General features: G+C 42.4%; 1 protein-coding gene and 1 non-coding gene across 4 annotated transcripts in view; both read right to left on the bottom strand.

Annotated features, from left to right (window-relative positions):
- SEC61A2 (SEC61 translocon subunit alpha 2) overlaps nt 1-23,466 on the bottom strand; it is a 67,211-nt gene that overhangs the window by 38,011 nt on the left and 5,734 nt on the right. For all 3 annotated transcript variants that reach the window (XM_063780431.1, XM_016962635.4, XM_507657.9), the window contains exons 3-6: nt 22,673-22,738; nt 12,514-12,592; nt 5,937-6,068; nt 5,702-5,811 (exon numbers count right to left, since the gene is read on the bottom strand). In XM_063780431.1, the coding sequence (XP_063636501.1) occupies nt 5,702-5,811; nt 5,937-6,068; nt 12,514-12,592; nt 22,673-22,738 (387 nt within the window). The remainder of the gene's footprint in view (nt 1-5,701; nt 5,812-5,936; nt 6,069-12,513; nt 12,593-22,672; nt 22,739-23,466) is intronic.
- Nucleotides 9,931-10,034, bottom strand: LOC112204693 (small nucleolar RNA U13). Its single transcript, XR_002938360.1, has one exon. It is a non-coding gene; the product is annotated as a small nucleolar RNA U13 (small nucleolar RNA).

The raw sequence follows: 23,466 nt of genomic DNA, 5'->3' as shown, positions 1-23,466 counted from the left end.
GTTGCAGTCTCACTGTGATGACCAACTGCATCTTTTGGCCTGCTTTCATTTACTCAGGCCAATCTAGAACAGTAAGAGGACTGGAAATACTGTTGCATTATAAAGCAGACATTTCAACTTTTAAAGTCTATTTACACTTATCTGAATAGTTTCTTTTGCAATGTTTAAATAAAGCCTGTTTGAAAAGCACACTGAAACAAAAAATGATCACAGTATTCTAGAATTTATGACAGCAAGAAACTGAAAACATCCCAAATACCTCCAAGGAAGTAAAAAGTCAGATGAATTCTGGTATAATAGCAAGATGGAAATGTACACTGCCATCAAAGGATAAGTCTAAGGGCTGTGTTGATCCTTTGAAAAAAGCATTATATATATTATATATATGTATACTCTATAAAATGTGTACAGAATAAAAAACTAGAACACAAGTATGTACTCAAATACGTACTCGAGCAGCAATGTAAAAATGCATTCTATACACATAGTGACAAAGATTGAATGTAAATTTGAAGACGGTTAAGGTTAAGCTCATAATGTTTTTAAAAATGAAAGCATACTGACTTTAATTTATGGGATATTGAAAATTCTGAACTTGCTTCTTGGAGAAGACATTCCTGTAAAAGCATGCATTAATTAAAAACAGTCCCTAGCCCTTCAAGTGACCTCCTCAGTCATATGACCCCTTCCCTGCACTCAAATAACCTAATCAAGACAGGAAGAAAATATGCTTCCATGCCCCCAACCTCACACATGTCCCCACTTTAAAGACACCCTCCGGCAGAAGTGAGGAAGTCACTTCCATTCCTCCCAGCTCTCAAGCCGCCCACCCTCATTTTGTACTCACTTTATCCAATATCACCTGCTGGAAGAGCGACCAAAGTAACCACATGAGACCATTTTAGGCATGCTTACCTTACACAGTGTTGTTTTTCTCCTTAACTGCCATTTCAGTAGTTGGACAGAGCCTAACTTGTCTATTTACAGGCTTTTAGTCTGAGTTTCAATGGGCAGGAGAAAGGGTACGATTCTCCAAACTTCTAAGAGAGATCATGCTAATCCTTTACTGCTTGAAAACCAAGTTCGACATTTTGACAAAATAATGTAGAGGTTAGGACTTACTACCGATTCTATTTAACCACAATCATGTAATTAGTGAACAGAGACTCCCCATCACAGAGAAACCCATCCTATGCAGGAGGCAACAGCCGTCCATGAACATCAGCCACAGAAAGCATCGTGATGGGCCTTGAGAAATGACCTCTCCAGAGTCCCACAGCAGCTCTGAAACAACTCTAATTCTCCACACCCCCTGCTCAGAACAGTGACCATCGGACTACAGAGTGGTTCACATATGTCCTGTGAAAATTAAACTCGGGTTTTTCCAAAAGGAGGAAGAAATTATACAGAAATGAGAAACGGTTTCTATAATTAAGGGAATAAAAGCCAGTAAATATCATGCATGCCTGTGAAAAGGGATGAGAACCCAGGAAGTGACAGCAGCGTCTACACTGATGGGACCAGAACCCTAACCGCTACGTGTTCACGGGGAATGGACGACATGTATGATGAGCTGGTATAAACATGGCACTTAACATTTTAACCCTGCACGACACCTACACACAACTTAGTTTTGTCAAACTATCTTTTGTTCAGTATGTCAAAACATACTTACCTTTATTATGTGCCATGCACACTGATATTCTCTAATAGTTTTTTAAAATTTTTAGTCAAGACCTGCTATGTAGATTTCTAAACTCACTAGCTGAAAAACACTAACCATGTGAATGAAACATGAACAAATAAGGTGAGAAATACCTTCCACAACGGCATGCAAACAGTTTTCAAAACCTATGTTTCTGGGTGAAACACACTGATCCAATCATAGCTCTTCAGTGTATCCACATATTTTCAATGTTAGTAACGCCTTGAAAAGACACCAATGGGTCACTGCCCACCTACAATCAAACATGACACCCCTCTTTATACATTAACACTAGAAGAATTAGCCATAACACGCATATTTGTGTATCGGAATTCATGTAAATGAATCAGTGTACATCCACTTCACTTGTTTCATTCTTGGACTGTAAGTATTTCTGATTTCTGAATACTGAAAATGAACAGCAAAATAGCTTAACTCTATTTTATATCAATTTCAATCCATAACTGACTCTGTAAGAAGTCAATCCTGTAGCTAGCTGGCTGAGAATCGCTCAGTGGAGATTCCTTAGGAATCTGAATAGATCCTTAAGTAAGATACTAGAGAGCTTTTCTTGATGTATAATGTTCTACGAGCTACATGCCAGTTCTAAGTGTCTTCTAAAAATCAAGATTATTCTAAACTCTGGATTGCAGAAAGAAAATGCTGTAAAGAAACAAAACTGAAGGCAACAATTGGCCTGTCCATACCCTCAACAATGCCTAAAGCATACGAAGAGAAACCCTAAGCCCTGAAAGATACTAAAATCAGACTCCAGAATATCATCTCTCCCCATCCAATGCGCCTCTTTCCCTAATTCCCAAGGGCTGTAAATTTGCCAATCAAGTGATTTGTAAATGGACAAATAAAGACAAAGACAAAGTTAACCTTTTTTTTTTTTTGAGACAGAGTCTCACTCTGTCGCCCAGGCTGGAGTGCAGTGGTGTGACCTCGGCTCACTGCAAACTCCGACTCCAGAGTTCAAGCGATTCTCCTGCCTCAGCCTCCTTAGTAGCTGGGATTACAGGCACACACCGCCACGCCTGGCTAATTTTTGTGGTTTTATTTTATTTTAGTTTTTGAGACGGAGTCCCGCTCTGTCGCCAGGCTGGAGTGCAGTGGCGCAATCTCAGCTCACTGCAACCTCCACCTCCTGGGTTCAGCCTCAGCCTCCCAAATAGCTGGGACTACAGGCTCCTGCCACCACGCCCTGCTAATTTTTGTATTTTTAGTAGAGACAGAGTTTCACCATGTTGGCCAGGATGGTCTCGATCTCCTGACCTCGTGATCCGCCCGCCTCGGCCTCCCAAAGTGCTGGGATTACAGGTATGAGCCACCGCACCCGGCCAAATTTTTGTGTTTTTAGTAGAGACAGGGTTTCACCATGTTGCCCAGACTAGTCTCAAACTCCTGACCTCAAGTGAACCGCCCATCTCGGCCTCTCAAAGTGCTGGAATTACAGGTGTGAGCCACCACATCTGACAGTTATTCTTTGAGGAAACGTATCTTCTACCAAATGCGAACACACTGGGGATCAGAAAGCTTCCAAATAACCTGATTTTCATTAAAAATTCCTGCCCTGGGCCGGGCGTGGTGGCTCACGCCTGTAATCCCAGCATTTTGGAAGGCTGAGGCGGGTGGATCACCTAAGGTCAGAAGTTCAAGACCAGCCTGGCCAACATGGCAAAATCCCATCTCTACTAAAAATACACAACTAGCTGGACGTGGTGGCAGGACCCTGTAATCCCAGCTACCGGGGAGGCTGAGGCAGAATTGCTTGAACCTGGGAGGCGGAGGTTGCAGTGAGCCAAGATTGCACCACTGCACTTCAGTCTGGGAGACAGAGCAGGACTCCGTCTCGAAAAAAAAAATTCCTGCCCTGGTCAAATGACAAAACAGTTCCATCTCATTAGAAAAGTCATGTTTATTGTTAACAATGCTAAATAAATACTTGAACAGCATAACTTTCCTGGATATAAGTCACACTCATTAAATAATCATGTTTTGCTTCCTACATAACATTTCTAATTTAAAAAACAGAATGCTCTGTAATCCCAGCACTTTGGGAGGCTGAGGCAGGAGAATCGCTTGAACCCAGGAGGCAGAGCTTGTGTTGAGCCAAGATCGTGCCGAGCTGAGATTGCGCCATTGCACTCTAGCCTGGGCAACAAGAGTGAAACTCCGTCTCAAAAATAAAAAACAAAAACAAAAAAACCAGAATGCTCAACCATGCCAGTCTGAGACAGTCAGATTTCCTTCTATGTATATATTAATAAACTGGTATTTGAGATTATTAAAAAATATTTTTCTCAGCTTGATCTTGATCTTTTGAACAGATGGAAAAAAATACCTGGCTGGGCACAGTGGCTCACACCTGTAATCCCAGCACTTTGGGAGGCCAAGGCAGGTGGATCACGAGGTCAAGGGATCAAGACCGTCCTGGCCAACATGGTGAAACCCTGTCTCTACTAAAAATACAAAAATTAGGTAGGCATGGTGGCGCATGCCTGTAGTCCCAGCTACTCAGGAAGCTGAGGCAGGAAAATCGCTTGAAACCAGGAAGGGGAGGTTGCAGTGAGCCGAGATCGTGCCACTGCACTTCAGCCTGGCGACACAGCAAGACTGTGTCTCAAAAAAAAAAAAGAAAAAGAAAAAGAAAAAATTTCCTAAACTAATCCCAATTTCATAAAGTGAAGAAGAGGCATTTCCAAGAAAATCAGGACTCCAGATACCCATTGTTTATTAACTTCAGCAAACTTCTTTTCAAAACACAAGAAAGATAACTTAAGTATGATCTGTTCTTGGGTAATTTATCTAAATGGTTTTTAAGGATTGTACAATAGAGAAATAGCTTCCAAACTTAACATACTTTAAGATACTTAGGGCCGGGCGCAGTGGCTCACGCCTGTAATCCCAGCACTTTGGGAGGCCGAGGCGGGCGAATCACGAGGTCAGGAGTTCAACACCAGCCTGGCCAACATGGTGAAACCCCCGTCTCTATTAAAAATACAAAAAATTAGCTGGGCGTGGTGGCAGGCACCTGTAAGCCCAGCTACTCAGGAGGCTGAGGCAGGAGAATTGCTTGAACACGGGAGACGGAGGCTGCAGTGAGCTGAGATCGTGCCACTGCACTCCAGCCCGGGCAACAGAGTGAGACTCCGTCTCAAAAAAAAAAAAAAGATACTTAGGACACTGCTAATTATGTTGACCTTTAAAAATTCCATTGCTAAGCATCCATTTAAAAACGCATGGAATATATTTATGTGTGTATAAACAGTGTTTCACTGACTCCAAGATATTACCATTTAAAACATCATTATTTTGTGTACTACTAAGAAAAGAATACTGCCAATTAACTTATGACACAATACCTTATTGCAAAGAATTTTAATTTTCTACTTACAAAAACGTATTTTAGACCTAGTGGTAGATATTTATCATCTAGCTTGCCCTTCTATACACAAACAATAACTTTCATTTCAATAACAAATCACAACAGATTTTCTGAACACCTTTAGACAGCGATTGAACTCAAACACCCATTCTGTGAAGAACACACTCAGCCAACTAAGGTCAGCATGACCTGAACAGGCTGACACACGCACAGGCAGTGACACCACCATGACTGCCTCCTGGCAGACCGCAAGTGGAAGGCACGGTTTACTGTACAAAAACATCCTGATTCTAGAGACATCAAAATGTGACAAATGTGTATCTCAAGAATCAATAAAATACAATTGATCCATAATTCTTTGTATTGTGCAGTTATGAAGCTATTAGAATAAATTTGAATTTTTCACGTCAACACAACTTGAACACATCACGGTGACAGAAGGTTTTAAAAAAATTTTACACGTATCACTTCAGTGATCAAAATACTAGAATTAAATAATTCAAAAGTAAGAAAATGAATAAGCCAATCACCTAAAGAATGGTTAGAAAAGGAAAAAGGAATCAAACTGTTTTGTTATCTGCATAGGAAAACATAGGATTTCTTACCTGAATGATGATTAGGAGACAGATCCCGGCACCCATTTCTGCAGGGTCCCCGTACATCCCCGTCATGACATACACAATGGCTTGCCCAATGGTAATGATCATACCAAACACTGATGAAAGTTGGGGGGAAAGGAGAGCACGCTTACCACCAAAAACAAGAAAAGACTAGAGAAAACATCTTCACCACGAGCACTCTCAAATTTGGAAAATGCTCTTTAATTGCATTAATGCTCACGTTTCTGGGCTCCATTGAATAAAGCTCTATCTTTCGGCGTATCTCCAACTTCAATGATTTTGGCTCCAGCTAACAACTGCATAATCAAACCAGATGTTACAATTGGGGAGATACCCAATTCCATTAAAGTTCCTGGAAAGGAAGGGGAGAGAAGTGTGCAATGTTTGCTGTACACGATACAAACTGATTTAGAGGTGTCGCACTCCCTAATTACCTCAACTGAAACACACGTGTAAATTTTAACAAGCAAATTTTCATTTCTTAAACACTAATTGCTAAGAAAAGTTCTCATTTATTAACACAATCCTGCAGCAATGCCCTGACTAAAAAGTACTATAGGCTTGGCACAGTGGCTCACGCCTGCAGTCCCCACACTTTGGGAGGCCGAGGTGTGTGGATCACCTGAGGTCAGGAGTTCGAGACCAACTGGACAACATGGAGAAACCCCGTCTCTACTAAAAATACAAAAATTAGCCAGGTGTGGTGGCGGGCACCTGTAATCCCAGCTACTCAGGAGTCTGAGGCAGGAGAATCGCTTGAACCTGGAAGGCAGAGGTTGCAGTAAGCCGAGATTGCGCCACTGCACTCCAGCCCGGGCAACAGAGTGAGACTCCGTCTCAAAAACAAACCAAAAAAAAAAAGAATTTATAGGGAGAAATGAGAAAATCAAATATGCTAACTGTATAAGGAAGGTATGGAATCAAGTAATTCTACAGTGCCAAGACTTTTCCTGGGCCACTCTGTCACATCACTCCCTTCAATCCTGTTTTCATAAATCCTGAAAAGGTGGCCTTCATGTGAGAAAATAGTCCACCCTAAGGGGGATTTTTGATGTCGTCTCAGATACTTCCTCAATAGTAAAAAATAAAAACATGTTTTAGTGTTTAAGACATTAGATAGATTTATTGGCCAGGCGTGGTGGCTCACGCCTGTAATCCCAGCACTTTGGGAAGCCAAGGCCAACACATCACCTGAGGTCAGGAGATTGAGACCATCCTGGCCGTCTCTACTGAAAATACAAATATTGGCCGGGTGTGGTGGCGTGCGCCTGTAGTCCCAGCTACTCGGGAGGCTGAGGCAGGAGAATCCCTTGAACCGAGGAGTTGGAGGTTGCAGTGAACCAAGATCGCACCACTGCACTCCAACCTGGCGAAAGAGTGAGACTCCATCTCAAAGAAAAAAAAAAGCCGGGTGTGGTGGCTCACACCTGTAATCCCAGCACTTTGGGAGGCCAAGGCGTGTAGATCACCTAAGGTCAGGAGTTCGAGACCAGCCTGACCAACATGGAGAAACCCCATTTCTAATAAAAATACAAAAGTATCCGGGCATGATGGTGCATGCCTGTAATCCCAGCTACTTGGGAGGCTGAGACAGGTGAATTGCTTGAACCCGGGAGGTGGAGGTTGCGGTGAGCTAAGATCCCGCCATTGCACTCCAGCCTGGGCAACAAGAGCGAAATTCTGTCTCAAAAAAAAAAAAAAAAAAAATGGCCGGGCATGGTGGCTCACGCCTGTAATCTCAGCACTTTGGGAGGACGAGGTGGGCGGATCATGAGGTCAGGAGTTTGAGACCAGCCTAGCCAATATGGTGAAACCCCGTCTCTACTAAAAATACACCTGTCTCTACTAAAAATACAAAAATTAGCCGGGCGTGGTGGTGGGCGCCTGTAGTCCCAGCTACTCGGGAAGCTGAGGCAGAAGACTCGCTTGAACCTGGGAGGCAGAGGTTGCAGTGAGCCGAGACCGTGCCACTGCACTTACTTCAGCCTGAGTGACAGAGCGAGACTCTGTCTCAAAAAAAAAAAAAAAAGACATTAGCTAGATTTCTTAAGTTAGATCACCAAAATGTATTATTGCAAATAGCTCTAGTCCAGAAATAGACTTAATCAAGCCTTAATGAATATTTGATATAAGAAATATGGCATTTCAAATCAGTAGAGAAAAAAATGGACCTTGGCAAAAAAATTGGCCATTTTTAGGAAATTAAACCTAGATTCCTTACCTCATGCCTCATGCCTCACATCAAAACAAATGCTACATGTATAGAAATTTTTTGTTTTTTTTTTTTTTTTAGACAGAGTCTCACTGTCACCCAGGCTGGAGTACAATGGCACGATCTTGGCTCACTGCAACCTCCACCTCCTGGATTCAAGCGATTCTCCTGCCTCAGCCTCCCGAGTACCTGAGATTACAGGCGTGAGCCACCATGCCCAGCTAATTTCTGTATTTTTGGTAGAGACGGGGTTTCACTACATTGGCCAGTCAGGTCTCAAATTCCTGACCTCAAGTAATCTGCCCTCCTCGGCCTCCCAAAATGCAGGCATTACAGGCATGAGCCACTGTGCCCAGCCTCCATGTATAGAAAATTTAAACATAAAGGATAAATGACAAAAATACTAGAAGGAAATATGGGTCAGTAGCTTATCATCTTGGGGAAGAAAGTCTTTCTAAGCATGGCAAAAAATCTAGAAGCCACAAAGGAAAAGATGGAAGATATGATTAGATACAACTACAAAACTTCCACGTGGCAAAAGGCAGCATAATGGTTAAAATAAAACTATTAAGGCAGACACGGTGGCTCACGCCTGTCATCCCAACACTTTAGGAAGCTGAGGCAGGCAGATCACTTGAGACCAGGAGTTTGAGAGCAGCCGAGGCAACAAAGTGAGACGCTGTCTCTACAAAAAATTAAAATACTAGTCAGACATGGTGGTGCCCGGTTGTGGTCCCAGCTACATGGGAGGATAAGGCAGGAGTATCACTTGGCCCAAGAGGTCAAGGCTGCAGTGAGCTGTTTGCACCACTGCACTCCAGCCTGGGCAACAGAGCAAGAGCCTGTCCCAAAAGAATAAAAAAAAATTAAACACAAATGACAAAAAGTTCTTATCTCTCATATGCAAAGAGCTCTTACAAATCAATTACAAAGTGAACAAACTGGCTGGGCGCGGTGGCTCACACCTGTAATCCCAGCACTTTGGGAGGCTGAGGCGGGCGGATCACAAGGTCAGGAGATCAAGACCATCCTGGCTAACATGGTGAAACCCCACCTGTGCTAAAAAATACAAAAAATTATCCGGCCGTGGTGGCGGGCACCTGTAGTCCCAGCTACTCAGGAGGCTGAGGCAGGAGAATGGCGTGAACCCGGAAGGCGGAGCTTGCAGTGAGCTGACATCGCGCCACTGCACTCCAGCCTGGGTGACAGAGTGAGACTCCGTCTCAAAAAAAAAAAAAAAAAAAAAAAAAAGGAAAAAAACAATTTAAACAGGAAACAGCACATACATGATGTGTCTGCTCCTGCTGAAGCTTTCTCAGGAAAATGCAGCACAGGAGTAGGCGCCCAGCATCCAAACCTGTACCGTGCAACCCCGGAAGTCTAACTGAAGCTGATCCTGCCTGGTGAGAACCCTGGGCATCTGGAATTTTAAACAAATAACCTGGGGCCAGGCACAGTGACTCAAACCTGTAATCCCAGCACTTTGGGAGGCCAAGGCAGGTGGATCACCTGAGGTCAGGAATTCAAGACCAGCCTGGCCAATATGGTGAAACCCCATCTCTACTAAAAATAAAAAAATTAGCGGGGCATGGTGGCTTGTGCCTGTAATCCCAGCTATTCAGGAGGCTGAGGCAGGAAAATCGCTTGAACCTGAGAAGTGGAGGTTGCAGTGAGCCAAGATCGCACCATTGCACTCCAGCCTGGGCAACAAGAGCGAAATTTGGTTTAAAAATAAAATAAAATAAAATAAAATAAATCTGGGAGTGTGGAGCTGAATCGCACAGAGAATGGAAAATGCTCACCAATCCCTGCTGCTGAGGCCTAAGGGCTGGCCTGGCTCCCCCTCTTCCTGGGGCTTAGCTGTTCATCTCCACTTTAGATTCCAAAAAATAACCAGTATCCTTCCAGTAAGTATCATGTTTCTGTTTAAGCTAGTCAGTGATTTCCTATTCCTTAATTTTTCTCCTTTATTTAAAACAATGTTTTTTCTTTTTTCTTTTCATGTCAGATGGGTAATGTCCCAACATCCTAACAAGGCTGGAGAGAGGCACATCTCACACACGAACGTGAAGATCCAATCATCACATCTACGGACTACGAAAGCATCTAGTTTCCTATTACTTATAACAAAAGGAATCTAACACACTAATAAAACTCCACTTATAGAAGAAATACAAATGTTCCATAAAAACGGAAAACAATGTTCAAACTCACCAATCTATAAAGAAATCAAAATTAAATAACTGATGCCAGCTTTTACCTGTCTGACTAACAAAGACTAAAATACTAATAATATCCAGTGTTGAAAGAGAAATGGTCATTCTCATATACTGTCACTGAGAGTGTAAAATCAAACAACTGTTTTGGAAGATAATTTAGCTTTCTCTATCAAAAATTTCAGTGTGCCTATCTTGTGACCCAACAGTTGAACTTCTAGAAATTCATTCTATCAACAAGTTACAGAACGGTGTGATAGCCTTCATTGTAGCATTCTTTATAATGATATAAAATTGGGGGGAAAAAACGTAATATATGACAAGAAAGGAACCTAGTGGCCTGCAGAAGTTTCCCATCTTCCTTAAAATGTGCTCCATCCAGCGGTCTCCAAGCCCTTCATGATCTGACTTAGATACATCTGCAACATCAGGTCCCATCACTCCTCCCTCTTCTTTCGTTTCTTCCACCCCACACTCACCTCCTCAACGTTCCTTTTTTTTTTGAGACAGGGTCTGGTTGTGTCACCCCGGCTAGAGTGCAGTGGCGTGATCTCGGCTCACTGCAATCTCTTCCTCCCAGGCTCAAGCCATCCTCCCACCTCAGCCTCCCAAGTAGCTGGGACCACAGTACACACGACCACGCCTGGCTAATTTTTGTGATTTTAGTAGAGATGGGGTCTCACTTTGTTGCCCAGGCTGGTCTCGGACTCCTGACCTCAAGTGATCTGCCCGCTTCAGCCTCCCAAAGTGTTGGGATCACAGGCGTGAGCCCCTGCGCCCGGCCCCTCCTCAATGATCTTTGAACACACCAAGCACAGGCTCACCTCAGGGCCTTTGCACTGGCTCTTCCCTAGAATGTGCCTCCCTCAGGTCTTCATGTGGCCTCCTCTCTCACTTCCTGCATCTGTCTTCAAAGATCACCTTCCTAGAGCACCTTCCCCACCCCAGGTACCTCCCCAAACAGCAAATATCAACTCCATGACAACTGGGACATTGTCTTGTTCACTGCTCTAATCTCGGCACCTTGCACAAAGCCTGACACACAGTATGAATTCAGTAAGTATTTGTTGAATGAATGATCAAATAAATCACGGCGTATCCTTATAATGGAATAATAACATGGCCATTAATAGCTCATGTAAGATATTAAGTAAACAAAGTAGCAGAATAGTATATACAGGACATCTTACTTTTGAGTTATAAGAAGTATATAGATATATGTAGGTGAATGTATGTGCAAAGAAAAGGCCTCAATGGATAGTCACCAATCTACCAACTCCTCCAGAGCTCCCCTCAGAAGTGACACTTTTCTTTTCAGCTTCATATAAATCTGTATATAAATTGCTAGTGCATTTTTAAAATAATAAATCAATATTACCTTTATAACCTAAAAACATCAAAAAAAAATCTGCCATTGATTGAAAGTGTGTCCAGGCTGGGTGCAGTGGCTCACACCTGTAATCCCAGCACTTTGAGGGAGGATGGCATGAACCCAGGAGTTCAAGACCAGCCTAGGCAACATGGCAAAACCTCATCTCTACAAAACTACAAAAATTAGCCAGGCATTGTGGCACGCACCAGTAGTCCCAGCTACTCAGGAGGCTGAAGTGGGAGGATCACCTGAAAAAAGTGTTTCCAAAAAAGAGGCAACCACTGTTCCTAAATGTAAGAAACCTCACGACTGGTCGTACCCCTTGCTAGTCTCACTGTCCAGCATCCTCAGCCACAATTTCCCAGATGAACCATGCTGCTTGAGGCTTCAGGCTCAGCTCCAGCTGAGCTCCCCCATTGGCTCACACACTGGACTCCCTTTTTTTTTTTTTTTTTTTTTGGAGGCAGAGTCTTACTCTGTTACCCAGGCTGGATTGCAGTGATGCGATCTTAGTTCACTGCAACCTCCATCTCCCAGGTTCAAGCGATTCTCTTGCCTCAGCCTCCTGAGTAGCTGGGATTACAGGTGCATACCCACACCTGGCTAATTTTTCTATTTTTAGTAGAGACGGGGTTTCACCATGTTGGCCAGGCTGGTCTCAAACTCCTGAGCTCAGGTGATCTGCCCACCTTGGCCTCCCAAAGTGCTGGGATTACAGGGGTGAGCCACGGCGCCCCACCTGGACTCCAATTCCAATGTTATCTGGACATCACCTTCTTTGACACTGAAGATCAGGGTTTTCCAGTCCATGAAAACCCAAGAACAGATTTCTCTATGATTACAATAATCACATGGTGTTGTCATTATCTACATACTAGGCTTTTCTAGGCAATGATATCCTCCCCCTCCCTGTAGACATTGAAAACTCATTGCTAATCCACATGTTTCCATCTGTTTGCTGTGAGTAGGAGTGTGGAGACAGAAAAGACACGCATACCTCTATTGGAAGCCAGAATAACTCTCATCCAGTAGAAAGGATCTGCAGAATCTGATGACATGATTCCAAACAGTGGGATCTAAAATAGTATACAAAATAGTTTATGAAACTGTATTATATAAGGCTGAGGCATAAGAATCGCTTGAACCCAGGAGGCAAAGGCTGCAGTGAGCTGAGATCACGCCACTGCACTCCAGCCTGGGTGACAGGAGACTCTGTCTCAAAAAAAAAAAAAAGTATAAAGTGTGCACTTAATTTACAAGGTATTCACTTACTGTTTGCAATACTTTTTTAAAAACTATTCTTATGTTCTTCAACAAAAACAAGCATATCTTCAAGGTAAAGCTGTTTATTAAAAAGAAAATAAAAAGAAAAACATTCCATCACATAGATAAGGGTTAATAAAAAAAAATTAAAAGAACCAGAAAGTGAAAATAAAAATAAAAACAACCAATCATGACTTGGTGCATTCACTAGTAAATACATCGCTTATGGAGTGTGGTGGTACAACAATGTGAATATTCCTAATGTTACTAAACTGCACATCTAAAAATGATGAAGATGGCATATTTTCTATACTTTTACCACAATTTAAAAAACACTCCCACCAGTAGATTATGGAATATTATACCTGCCTGGTCATAGAATGATTTTGCAAAGCTCTATGTACTAAAGCCAGCCAAGGTCACTGTTCTCAATGTAAGACTGAAGATGATATCCACAATGGAATATTACATGGCCACTAAAAATTATGCTTACTCAATCTGTAATAACATGGAGGAAGTACTTATGTCATAAAACTAAATATAAAATAGCAGTTCTAAACTAGCGGTGATTTTAGCCCCCACCCAAGACATTTGGCAATATCTAGAGACATTTTTGGTTGTCACAACTTGGGGCCAAGGTGGAGACCAAAGTGACTCCATCTTGGATGCTAATCTACCATGTTGACTTCTGCTCAACCCTGGTCTCAGGGATACCTCCTGATTCCTGCTTTATTTACAGTCCTTAGTGTAAGAACATGTACTCGCCATAAATCCTGCCCTGATATCCAAGCAACATTGATGCTATTACACAAATAACAGGCTGTGACACACAGCATTCTTGCATGTTCTGGAAGGCTGCCTTCAATTGTCCTGCACAAAGCACATACACCCTTTCCCTATGATAGATTAGCCCTGGGTCTGGGAGTAAGAATGCAGGCCTTTCCCTGTCTTACTGCTGCCCCAAACTATGCTTCTGTCTGTAAAATCACCCTCTACTGACAAACTGGATTTGTCTCCCTCATTCATTGGTTTCGCAGCTCCTTCAGTGTTTGCGGGTCATTTTGCATATACGGCCCTTCACAGAACAGGGGGTGATGGCTAGTAGAGGCCAGAGATGCTGCTGAACATCCTAAAATACACAGGACAGACCCCCGGGACAAGGAATCATCCTACCTCAAATTCAGGAGTGCGACTGTTAAGAAGCCCTAGTATAAAAACGAAGTACGAAAGTGTATATATAAACTATGACACTGTAAATAGATGCACAGAAAATCAAACTAGGAGGAGATATCTTTTTAAATCCTAAACAGCAATTATCTGTAGATGGTGGGATTAAGGTTGACTTTTTCTTCTGTATTCTTTTCAAATGTATCAAATTTTCCATAATGAGGACATTAACTTTTCATTAAAACAACAACAACAACAAAAAACACCTTAAGTTCAGATTGCTTCCTATTATATAACCCATGTTAAGGATACAGCACTTGGCCTTAACCCCTCCTTAACCATGTGGGGATTAGACAAAGACATTTCAAAAACCTTCTCTATATGAAACTGATTTTTAAGACAGTTACAAAAGATGCTGGCAGCAATTTTAAACAACTCACCTGGTCAACCTAAACCTCTCTGAAAGTCTGAATTTATCAGCTGGGTAATAAAACTGGTAAAGCATGAAACATGGATATTTTATGTGCACCTGGCAGCTATAGACACTCTTCATTTAAAGTGAGAGGTAAGGGCCAGGCACGATGGCTCAGGCCTGTAACACCAGTATCTTGGGAGTCCAACGTGGGCAGATCACTTGAGGCTAGGAGTTCAAGACCAGCCTGGCCAACATGGTGAAACCCCATCTCTACTAAAAATACAAAAATTAGCAGGGAGCGGCGGCTCGTGCCTGTAATCCCAGCTACTCAGGAGGCGGAGGTAGGAGAATCGCTTGAACCTGGGAGGCAGAGGTCGCAGTGAGCAGACATCGTGCCACTGAACTCCAGCCTGGGCAACAGAACAAGACTCCATCTCAAAAAACAAAACAAAAACAGCTGGGAGTGGTGGCTCACACCCGTAATCCCAGCACTTTGGGAGGCTGAGACGGGTGGATCACGAGGTCAGGAAATCGAGATCATCCTGATTAACACAGTGAAACCCCATCTCTACTAAAAATGCACAAAAAAAATTAGCTGGGCGTGGTGGCACGTGCCTGTAGTCCCAGCTACTCAGGAGGCTGAGGGAGGAGAATCGCTTGAATCCGGGAGGCGGAGGTTGCAGTGAGCTGAGATCATGCCACTGCACTCCAGCCTGGGTGACAGAGTGAGACTCCATCTCAAAAATAAACAAACAAACAAAAGAAACATTACAGGAGAGTCCATATCAAAATATTCCACAAGTGGAGAGCGGTCACTCTGCCCAACGACCTTCCTTAATCCCCCACAGTTAGGTGCTCTGTGGGAAACAGAGCAAGCCAACCTCCCATAATTAATGGTATACCCTCCTTTCCTGCAGCCAGTAGGATTATTAAAATTGGTTTCTAATTTTATTTCGCTTAGTAAATTCCATAGCTAGAGGATCATGTACAACAACAGGTGGGCAACAATAGGAGCCTATTTTCTATGAATCTGTCACAGTTGCAGAGTTCCAAACTTTGCACTATATTTAATATAATAATCAGTTTCAACTTGTTAAGGCACTCTAAGCAGGTGGCCATTAGCCTGTGGTTGTTTCTGTACCCTGAAGTCTCACAAAAGAAAACTGAAAATGACCTTAGAGGATATTTAATTCTGAATGAGTTTCAACCAATCACAGTCAACCAGCCTATTGGCTACACAGAAACCTCTCACTGGAACATAATCAAATGAGGCAAACGCCTAACTGTAGCCAATCAAGTAATTTCTTTACTTCTGCAATTCTTTACTTCTGCTACAAAAGCTCACTGCCCACACCCATGGAGCAGCTCTCGGCCCCTCTACCCATGTTGAGTGCTGCCAGGTTCATGAATCCTTTAATGCTCAAATAAACCCTAAGTTTATCTTGTCTGAAGTTTCTCTTTTAACAAACTTGACAAAATACAGTACAGTACTTAGAAAAAAAAAGCATTCCATGCCCTAATGGAAACCTGAACTAATCAGATGCAGAAACAGAAAATTAACACCAGGGATTTCCAAACCAAAAACCAAACAAGGTATTTCTGGGGGAAGATGGCAATATGAAATTAAATCACAGCATTTTCCTCCACTGACACATAATAAAACACTTTTTTTTTTGACACGGAGTCTCACTGTCACCCAGGATGGAGTGCAGTGGTATGATCTTGGCTCACTGCAACTGCCGCCTCCCAGGTTCAAGCAATTATCCTGTCTCAGCCTCCCAAGTAGCTGGGATTTAAAGGCATGTGCCAACACGCCCAGCTAATTTTTGTATATTTAGTAGAGATGAGGTTTCACCATTTTGGCCAGGCTGGTCTAAAACTCCTGATCCGCCCGCCTCTGCCTCCCAAAGTGTGGGGATTACAGGTATGAGCCACCACGTCCAGCCTAAAATACATTTTTTAAAACATGTAAAATAGCAAAAGCTACCAAGAATGAAAAAAAGCTATGGAAAGAGAAAAAAATCTGTGAAGCAGCCAAACAAGAAAAGGGATTGTCAACTTGAAGCCTGGTGGTCCTGGGGGAAAAACTCCAGACAGCTGAGGAGGAAGGAGACTCAGCACCGGAGCTGCTCCTGACCCTCACAACGGGAAGTCGACAGGATCTCAGACCTCCCACCAACGTTCCAAATCTGGAGGAAGTAAACCGCAGATATTCTTATCTTATTCCCTCCTCTGGATAAGAAGGAAGAGAAACAGCAGCTGGGAAGAAATGGATGAAAGAGAAGACAGCAACCGGCTGAGCCTCTCTGATGGAAGTGAAGTGTGATGGGCTACACTGAATTGAGAATGAAAAATTCTCCCACGACAGGGCAGCAATCTGGAGCCTAGAATGAAAGACACGCCCCCTCAGTCATATGGCAGACAGCTTCTCAAGACAGTTAACAAAATAACAAGAAATACTATACATTCCAAAATGACTAGAAGGGTCCGGGCATGGTGGCTCACGCCTGTAATCCCAGCACTTTGGGAGACAGAGGCAGGTGGATAACTTGAGCTCAGGCGTTCAAGACCAACCTGGCCAACATGGTGAAATCCCATCTCTACTAAAAACGATAAAATTAGCCGGGTGTGGTGTCACGCACCTGTAATCCCAGCTACTTGGAAGGCTGGGGCACAAGAACTGCTTGAACCTGGGAGGTGGAGGTTCCATTGAGCCGAGATCGCACCACTGCGCTCCAGCCTGGGCGACAGAGCTGAGACTCCGTCTCAAATAAAAACAAAAACAAAAAATAGCTAGAAGGGAATATGTCAAATGTTTCTAGTGTAAAGAAAAGACAAGTTATTTAAGGTGATGGATATCCTCATTACCTTGATTTAATCTTTATACATTATACAAATGTATTAAATTATCACATGTACACTGAAAATATATAATCAGTTACACACCAATTAAATAAAATAATTTTTTAAGCGAAGAGAGAGCAGAGTCCAGGAAGCATGTACTGTACTTATCTCAGTTTATCTCACCTCCTACCACTCCCTAAAGAAAACCGGCTAGAATCTCTTTGAGATTCAGAGGAAAGAGAATAAAGAAATCTCCCATACTAGGCAGAACTGCCTAAGCATGAGAAAGATGAAAAGAAACAGTTTGGCAACTATATAAACGTATTAGAGAAGAAATAATGTAACTTAAGATGCATAAATAAATTTATTACATGAAACAGTCATGTGAGGCTGGGCCCATCACAAAAATCAAACAAAAAAGGCCAGTCGCGGTGGCTCACGCCTGTAATCCCAGCACTTTGGGAGGCCAAGGTGGGCAGATCACTTGAGGTCAGGAGTTCGAGACCAGTCTGGCCAACATGGTGAAACCCCATCTCTACTAAAAATACAAAAAAATTAGCTGGGCATGATGGCTCGTGCCTGTTGTCCCAGCTACTGGAAAGGCTGAGGCAGGAGAATCGAAAAAAAAGAAACAGGCATGTGAAATGTCATTCTTTGTTTTCTTCTTGGATTCTTGAACTTCAGCAGCAAGGCCTAAAATATTTATTATCTGAACCCTGACAGAAGAAAATTCACTGAGCCCCGGATTAGAAGATTCACTATTGTCAAGATGGTAATTCTCTTAAATTGGCCTATAAATTCAAAGTAACACGAATGATAATCCCAGCAGGCTTTCTTGTAGAAACTGACAAGCTGATTTTAAATTCTGTATGGAAATATGAAGGACCTAGAATAGCCACAACAATTCTGAAAAAGAAGAACAAAGTTGGAGTAATGATTACAAACTGATTACAGGACTAAGAAGTGGCTTACAGTAGGATGGACACATACATAGATCAACAGAGAGCACAGAACAGATTTGTGCTTATATGGTTAACCGATTTTCAACAAAGAGGGCTGAGTAATTCAATGGGGAATTTTTCTCAGCAAATGGTGCTGGATACTCATGTAAAAGGAAATGAAAATCAACCCTTACCTCACGCCACACACAAAAATTACCTTGGAACAGATCACAGACCAAAACGTACAAGCTAAAACCATAAAATGTTTGGAAGAACACAGGAGACAATCTTCATGACATCAGAATAGGCAAAAATTCCTTAGGAAGCAAAAACTCTAAGCCATCCAAGGAACAAAAAAAACATAAACTAAACTTCATCAAAATTTAAAACTCCTGCTGGGCACAGTGGCATGCGCCTGTAGTCCCAGCTACTCAGGAAGCTGAGGCAGGAGTATTGCTTGAGCCCAGGAGTTAGAGGACAGCCTGGGCCACATAGCAAGAGTCTGTCTCTGAAAAAAAATAAAAAGAAAAATAGATGTTTTAACTTCTATTCTTCAAAAGACACTATTAAGAAAAAAGGCAAGCCACAGACTGGGAGAAATAATTCATAATACACACATCTAACAAAGGACTTGTATCCAGAAAATGTAAAAATGGTTATAATTCAATGATGAGACAATAATCAATTTTTTTAAATAGGCAAAAGATTTGCAAAGACACTTTACAAATCTGACACTTTACTCTTCTGAGAAATAAACAAGCACTCATAGGCACGTGAAGATATTGCTCAATAGCATTTATCAGGGAAATGCAAATTAAAACCACATGCATTAGGATGACGACTATTTTTTTGTTTGTTCGTTTGTTTGTTTTGAGATGGAGTTTCGCTCTTGTTGCCCAGGCTGGAGTGCAATGGTGCAATCTCAGCTCACCGCACCCTCTGCCTCCCCGGTTCAAGTGATTCTCCTGCCTCAGCCTCCCAAGTAGCTGGGATTACAGGTATTTGCCACCACGCCCAGCCAATTTTGTATTTTTATTTATTTTTATTTATTATTTTTTGAGACGGAGTCTCGCTCTGTCGCCCAGGCTGGACTGCAGTGGCTCGATCTCAGCTCACTGCAAGCTCTGCATCCTGGGTTCATGCCATTCTCCTGCCTCAGCCTCCCGAGCAGCTGGGACTACAGGCGCCCGCCACCACGCCCGCCTAATTTTTTCTATTTCTAGTAGAGATGAGGTTTCACCGTGTTAGCCAGGATGGTCTCGATCTCCTGACCTCGTAATCCGCCCGTGTTGGCCTCCCAAAGTGCTGGGATTATAGGTGTGAGCTACCGTGCCCAGCCCAATTTTGTACTTTTAGTAGAGACGGGGTTTCTCCATGTTGGTCAGGCTCGTCTCAAACTCCCAACCTCAGGTGATCCACCCGCCTCAGCCTCCCAAAGTGCTGGGATTACAGGAGTGAGCCACTGTGCCTGGCAAGATGACTACTATTAAAATAATCAAAAATACAAAAAGTAGACCAGGATGCAGATCAACTGGAACTCCAGAACACGGCTGGTGGAAATACAAAATAGGGCAACCAAGGGCCGGGCGTGGTGGCTCACGCCTGTAATCCCAGCACTTTGGGAGGCTGAGGCAGGCAGATCACCTGAGGTCAGGAGTTCAAGAACAGCCTGTCCAACATCGTAAAACCCCAGCTCTACGAAAAATACAAAAATTAGCTGGGCATGGTAGCACGTGCCTGAAATCACAGCTACTCAGGAGGCTGAGATAGGAGAATCGCTTGAACCCAGGAGGCGGAGCTTGCGGTGAGCCGAAATCGTGCCACTGCACTCCAGCCTGGGCAACAGAGCGAGACTACGTCTCAAACAAACAAACAAACAAACAAAATGGGGCAACCACTTGGAAAAGAGCTGACAATTTCTTATAAGTTGAGCATATATTTACTATAAAACCCAACAGCTGTACTTCTAAGGACTCACCCATGAAAAATATCCACAGAAAGACTTATACATGAATGTTCATAGCAAATTGATGTGTTGTAGCCAAAATCTGGGTACAACCCAAATGTCTAACAAGCGAATGAATGAATAAACTGTGATAACTTCATACATCAGAACAGTATTCAGAAATAAAAAGGAATGAGTTACTGATGTAACGACCATATGAATTAATCTCAAAAAGATTATGAAGTTAGACACTAAAGAATATACTACTGTATGATTCCATTTACATGAAGCTCTAGAAAAAACAAATCAAAGTATAGTCACAGGATGCAGATGAGTGGCAGCCTGGGCCTGCGGAGATTCACTGAGAAAGGTTACAGTGAACTTCGGGGGTGACAGAAATGTTCTATATCCACAGAGGTTGTAGTCACGTGGGTGTACAAATTTGTCAAAACTCTTCAAAATGTACGCCTAAAAACAGGTGTACTTTACTGTATATATATTATACCTCCACAAGGTTGACTTTTTTTTTAATGGTGGGGAGAGGAGTTTCTAAGATGCTGAAAGTCAATGGTAGAAATATGGATGACTATTCTTTTTTTTCTTTGTATTTTTCTTTGTTTCTTTAAACTTCTCTCCCTGACCACTTAAAACAAATTTAAAACAAGAACAGTAGTAAAAGTACTTTAATTATCAGATCATTTCATCCTTCAGAAAGAAAATATAGTTAGGTTTTCTCCAGATTATGTACCTAATCTGTTCTACTGCTTCCCAATATAATTTTTTAAAAGTTCTTACAAGTATTTCGATAGCTTTTCGAACTCCCCAAAAAACCTTGACCTAAATTATCTGGTATGTATGTATGTATGTATCTATGTATTTAGTTATTTTGAGACAGCATCTCGCTCTGTTGCCCACGTTTGAGTGCAGTGGCGTGATCTCAGCTCACTGCAACCTCCACCACCTGGGTTCAAGTGGTTCTCCTGCCTCAGCCTCCCGAGTGGCTGGGATTACATGTGCACGCAACCATGCCTGGCTAATTTTTGTATTTTTAGTAGAGATGGAGTTTCACCATGTTGACCAGACTGGTCTCAACTCCTGACGTCAAGTAATCCTCCCGCTTTGGCCTGCCAAAGTGCTGGGATTACAGGCATGAGCCACCATGCCCAGCCACCTTGACCTAAATTATCTTATTTAATCTTTACAATAACCCTAAAACATAGGCAGGCCACATTTTGTACTCACACTGTGAACTTAATATGTCTGCAACATTTTATTTGAAAGTATCATTGGGCTGGCTGTGGTGGCTCAGGCATGTAATCCCAGCACTGTGGGAGACAGAGGTAGATGGATGGCTTGAGCCCAGGAATTCGAGACCAGCCTGGGCAACATGGCAAAACCTCATCTCTACAATACCAAAAGAAATTAACTAGGTGTAGTGGCTCGTGCCTGTAGTCCCAGCTAGTCAGAAGGCTGAGGTGGGAAGATCACCTGGGCTTGGGGAAGTCGAGGCTGAAGTGATCACTCCAGCCTGGGTGACAGAGTGAGACCCTGTCTCAAAAAAAAATCAAAAAACAAAAACAAAAAAACCACTATCATCAAATTTTAGTAATTTTTAAACACAGTACAACCCAAGATTCTAAAAATTTGGTTTTAGTTTGACCCTTTCCCTGCAAAAGAATTGAAAAATTAGCCAGACATGGTGGGGCACACCTGCAGTCCTACCTACTAGGGAGGCTGAGGCAGGAGGATCACCTGAGCCTAGGAGTTGGAGACCAGCCTGGGCAACATAGACCCCGTCTCTATTTAAAAACAAAAAATGCCAGATAAAAAAGGGTGCGGTGGCTCACGCCTGTAATCCCAGCAATTTGGGAGGCTGAGGCAGGTAGATCACCCGAGGTCAGGAGTTCGAGATAAGCCTGAACAACACAGCAAAACCCCATCTCTACTAAAAATACAAAAATTCAGCTGGGCATAGTGGCTCACACCTATAATACCAACACTTTGGGAGGCTGAGGAAGGTGGATAGCTTGAGGTCAGGAGTTCGAGACTAGCCTGGTCAATATAGTGAAACCCCATCTCTACTAAAAATACAAAAATTAGCTGAGCTTGGAGGCATGCACCTGTAATCCCAGCTACTCGGGAGGCTGAGGCAGGAGAATCACTTGAACTGGGGAGGCAGAGGTTGCAGTGAGTCGAGATCATACCACTGCACTCCAGCCTGGGCAACAATGTGAAACTCCATCTCAAAAAATAAAATAAAGAAAAATACAAAAATTAGCTGGGCATGGTGGTAGGCACCTGTAGTCCCACAGCTACTCGGGAGGCCAAGAAAGAAGAGTCACTTGAACCCAGGAGGCAGAGGTTGCGGTGAGCTGAGATCATGCCCCTGCATCCAGCTTGGGCGACAGAGCGAGACTCCATCTCAAAAAAAAAATTAATAATAAAAAATAAAAAGGATAATAATGCTCAATATATTGAGCTCAATATATTCTTTATTTTAACAAAAAAAATTCTCAAATTCTAACCAATCAAAACCTTAGAACAATGGTACAGACATTTATTTAATAGTATAGTTACATACCTGACAACACACTAAGAAAATGAAGAGCGTTATAGCAGTCCATAGAACCTTCTCTCTAAACTGGATCTGTACAACAAAATGTAAAGAATCATCAATCAAAACCAAGAAACAGCAAATTTTTGGGGGGCAGCAGAGTTTTGAGGTTATTCTTTGGGGCCTAATTCACAGAAATTGGGAATGTCCGTTATGTGTTATAAAGGAAGCATTTTTGTTTATTAGGTACAAAGTTTTACAAACTTTTTTTCTCTCTCATATATACACACACAAGCACACATATATACAGACACACATGCACAGATGCTTCTTGATGACTGGATAAAGAAGATATGCTGTATATAAATAATGAAATACTTCTGAGCCATGAAAAGAATGAAACCATGTCCCTTGCAGCAACCTGGATGGAACGAACTGGAGGAGGTTATCTTAAGTGAAACAACTCAGAAGTGGAAAGTCAAACACTGTGGGCTCTCACTTAAAAGTAGGAGCTAAACAATGTGTACACATGGACATAGGGTATGGAATGACAGAAGTGGAGTCTCCGAAGGGTACAGGGGTGGCAGGAAAAGATGGATGATGAGAAATTCCTTAATGGGTACAATGAACGTTATCTGGGTGATGGATACACTCAAAGCCCAGACTTCACCACTACATAATACATTCATGTAACAAAACTGCATTTGTGCTACTTATATTTATACAAATTTAAAAAGAGAAATATGTTCTAAAAAATTAAGCTTATATTTTTTTAAATCTACTTTTACTGAGGAAAGAATTTTCAAATCTAGATTTTTCAG

The sequence above is a fragment of the Pan troglodytes genome, chromosome 8 (genome assembly GCF_028858775.2).
Source record: "Pan troglodytes isolate AG18354 chromosome 8, NHGRI_mPanTro3-v2.0_pri, whole genome shotgun sequence".
Lineage (NCBI taxonomy): Eukaryota > Metazoa > Chordata > Mammalia > Primates > Hominidae > Pan > Pan troglodytes.
The sequence above is the reverse complement of the archived record's forward strand: the minus strand, read 5'-3'. Positions and strand labels throughout refer to the sequence as shown.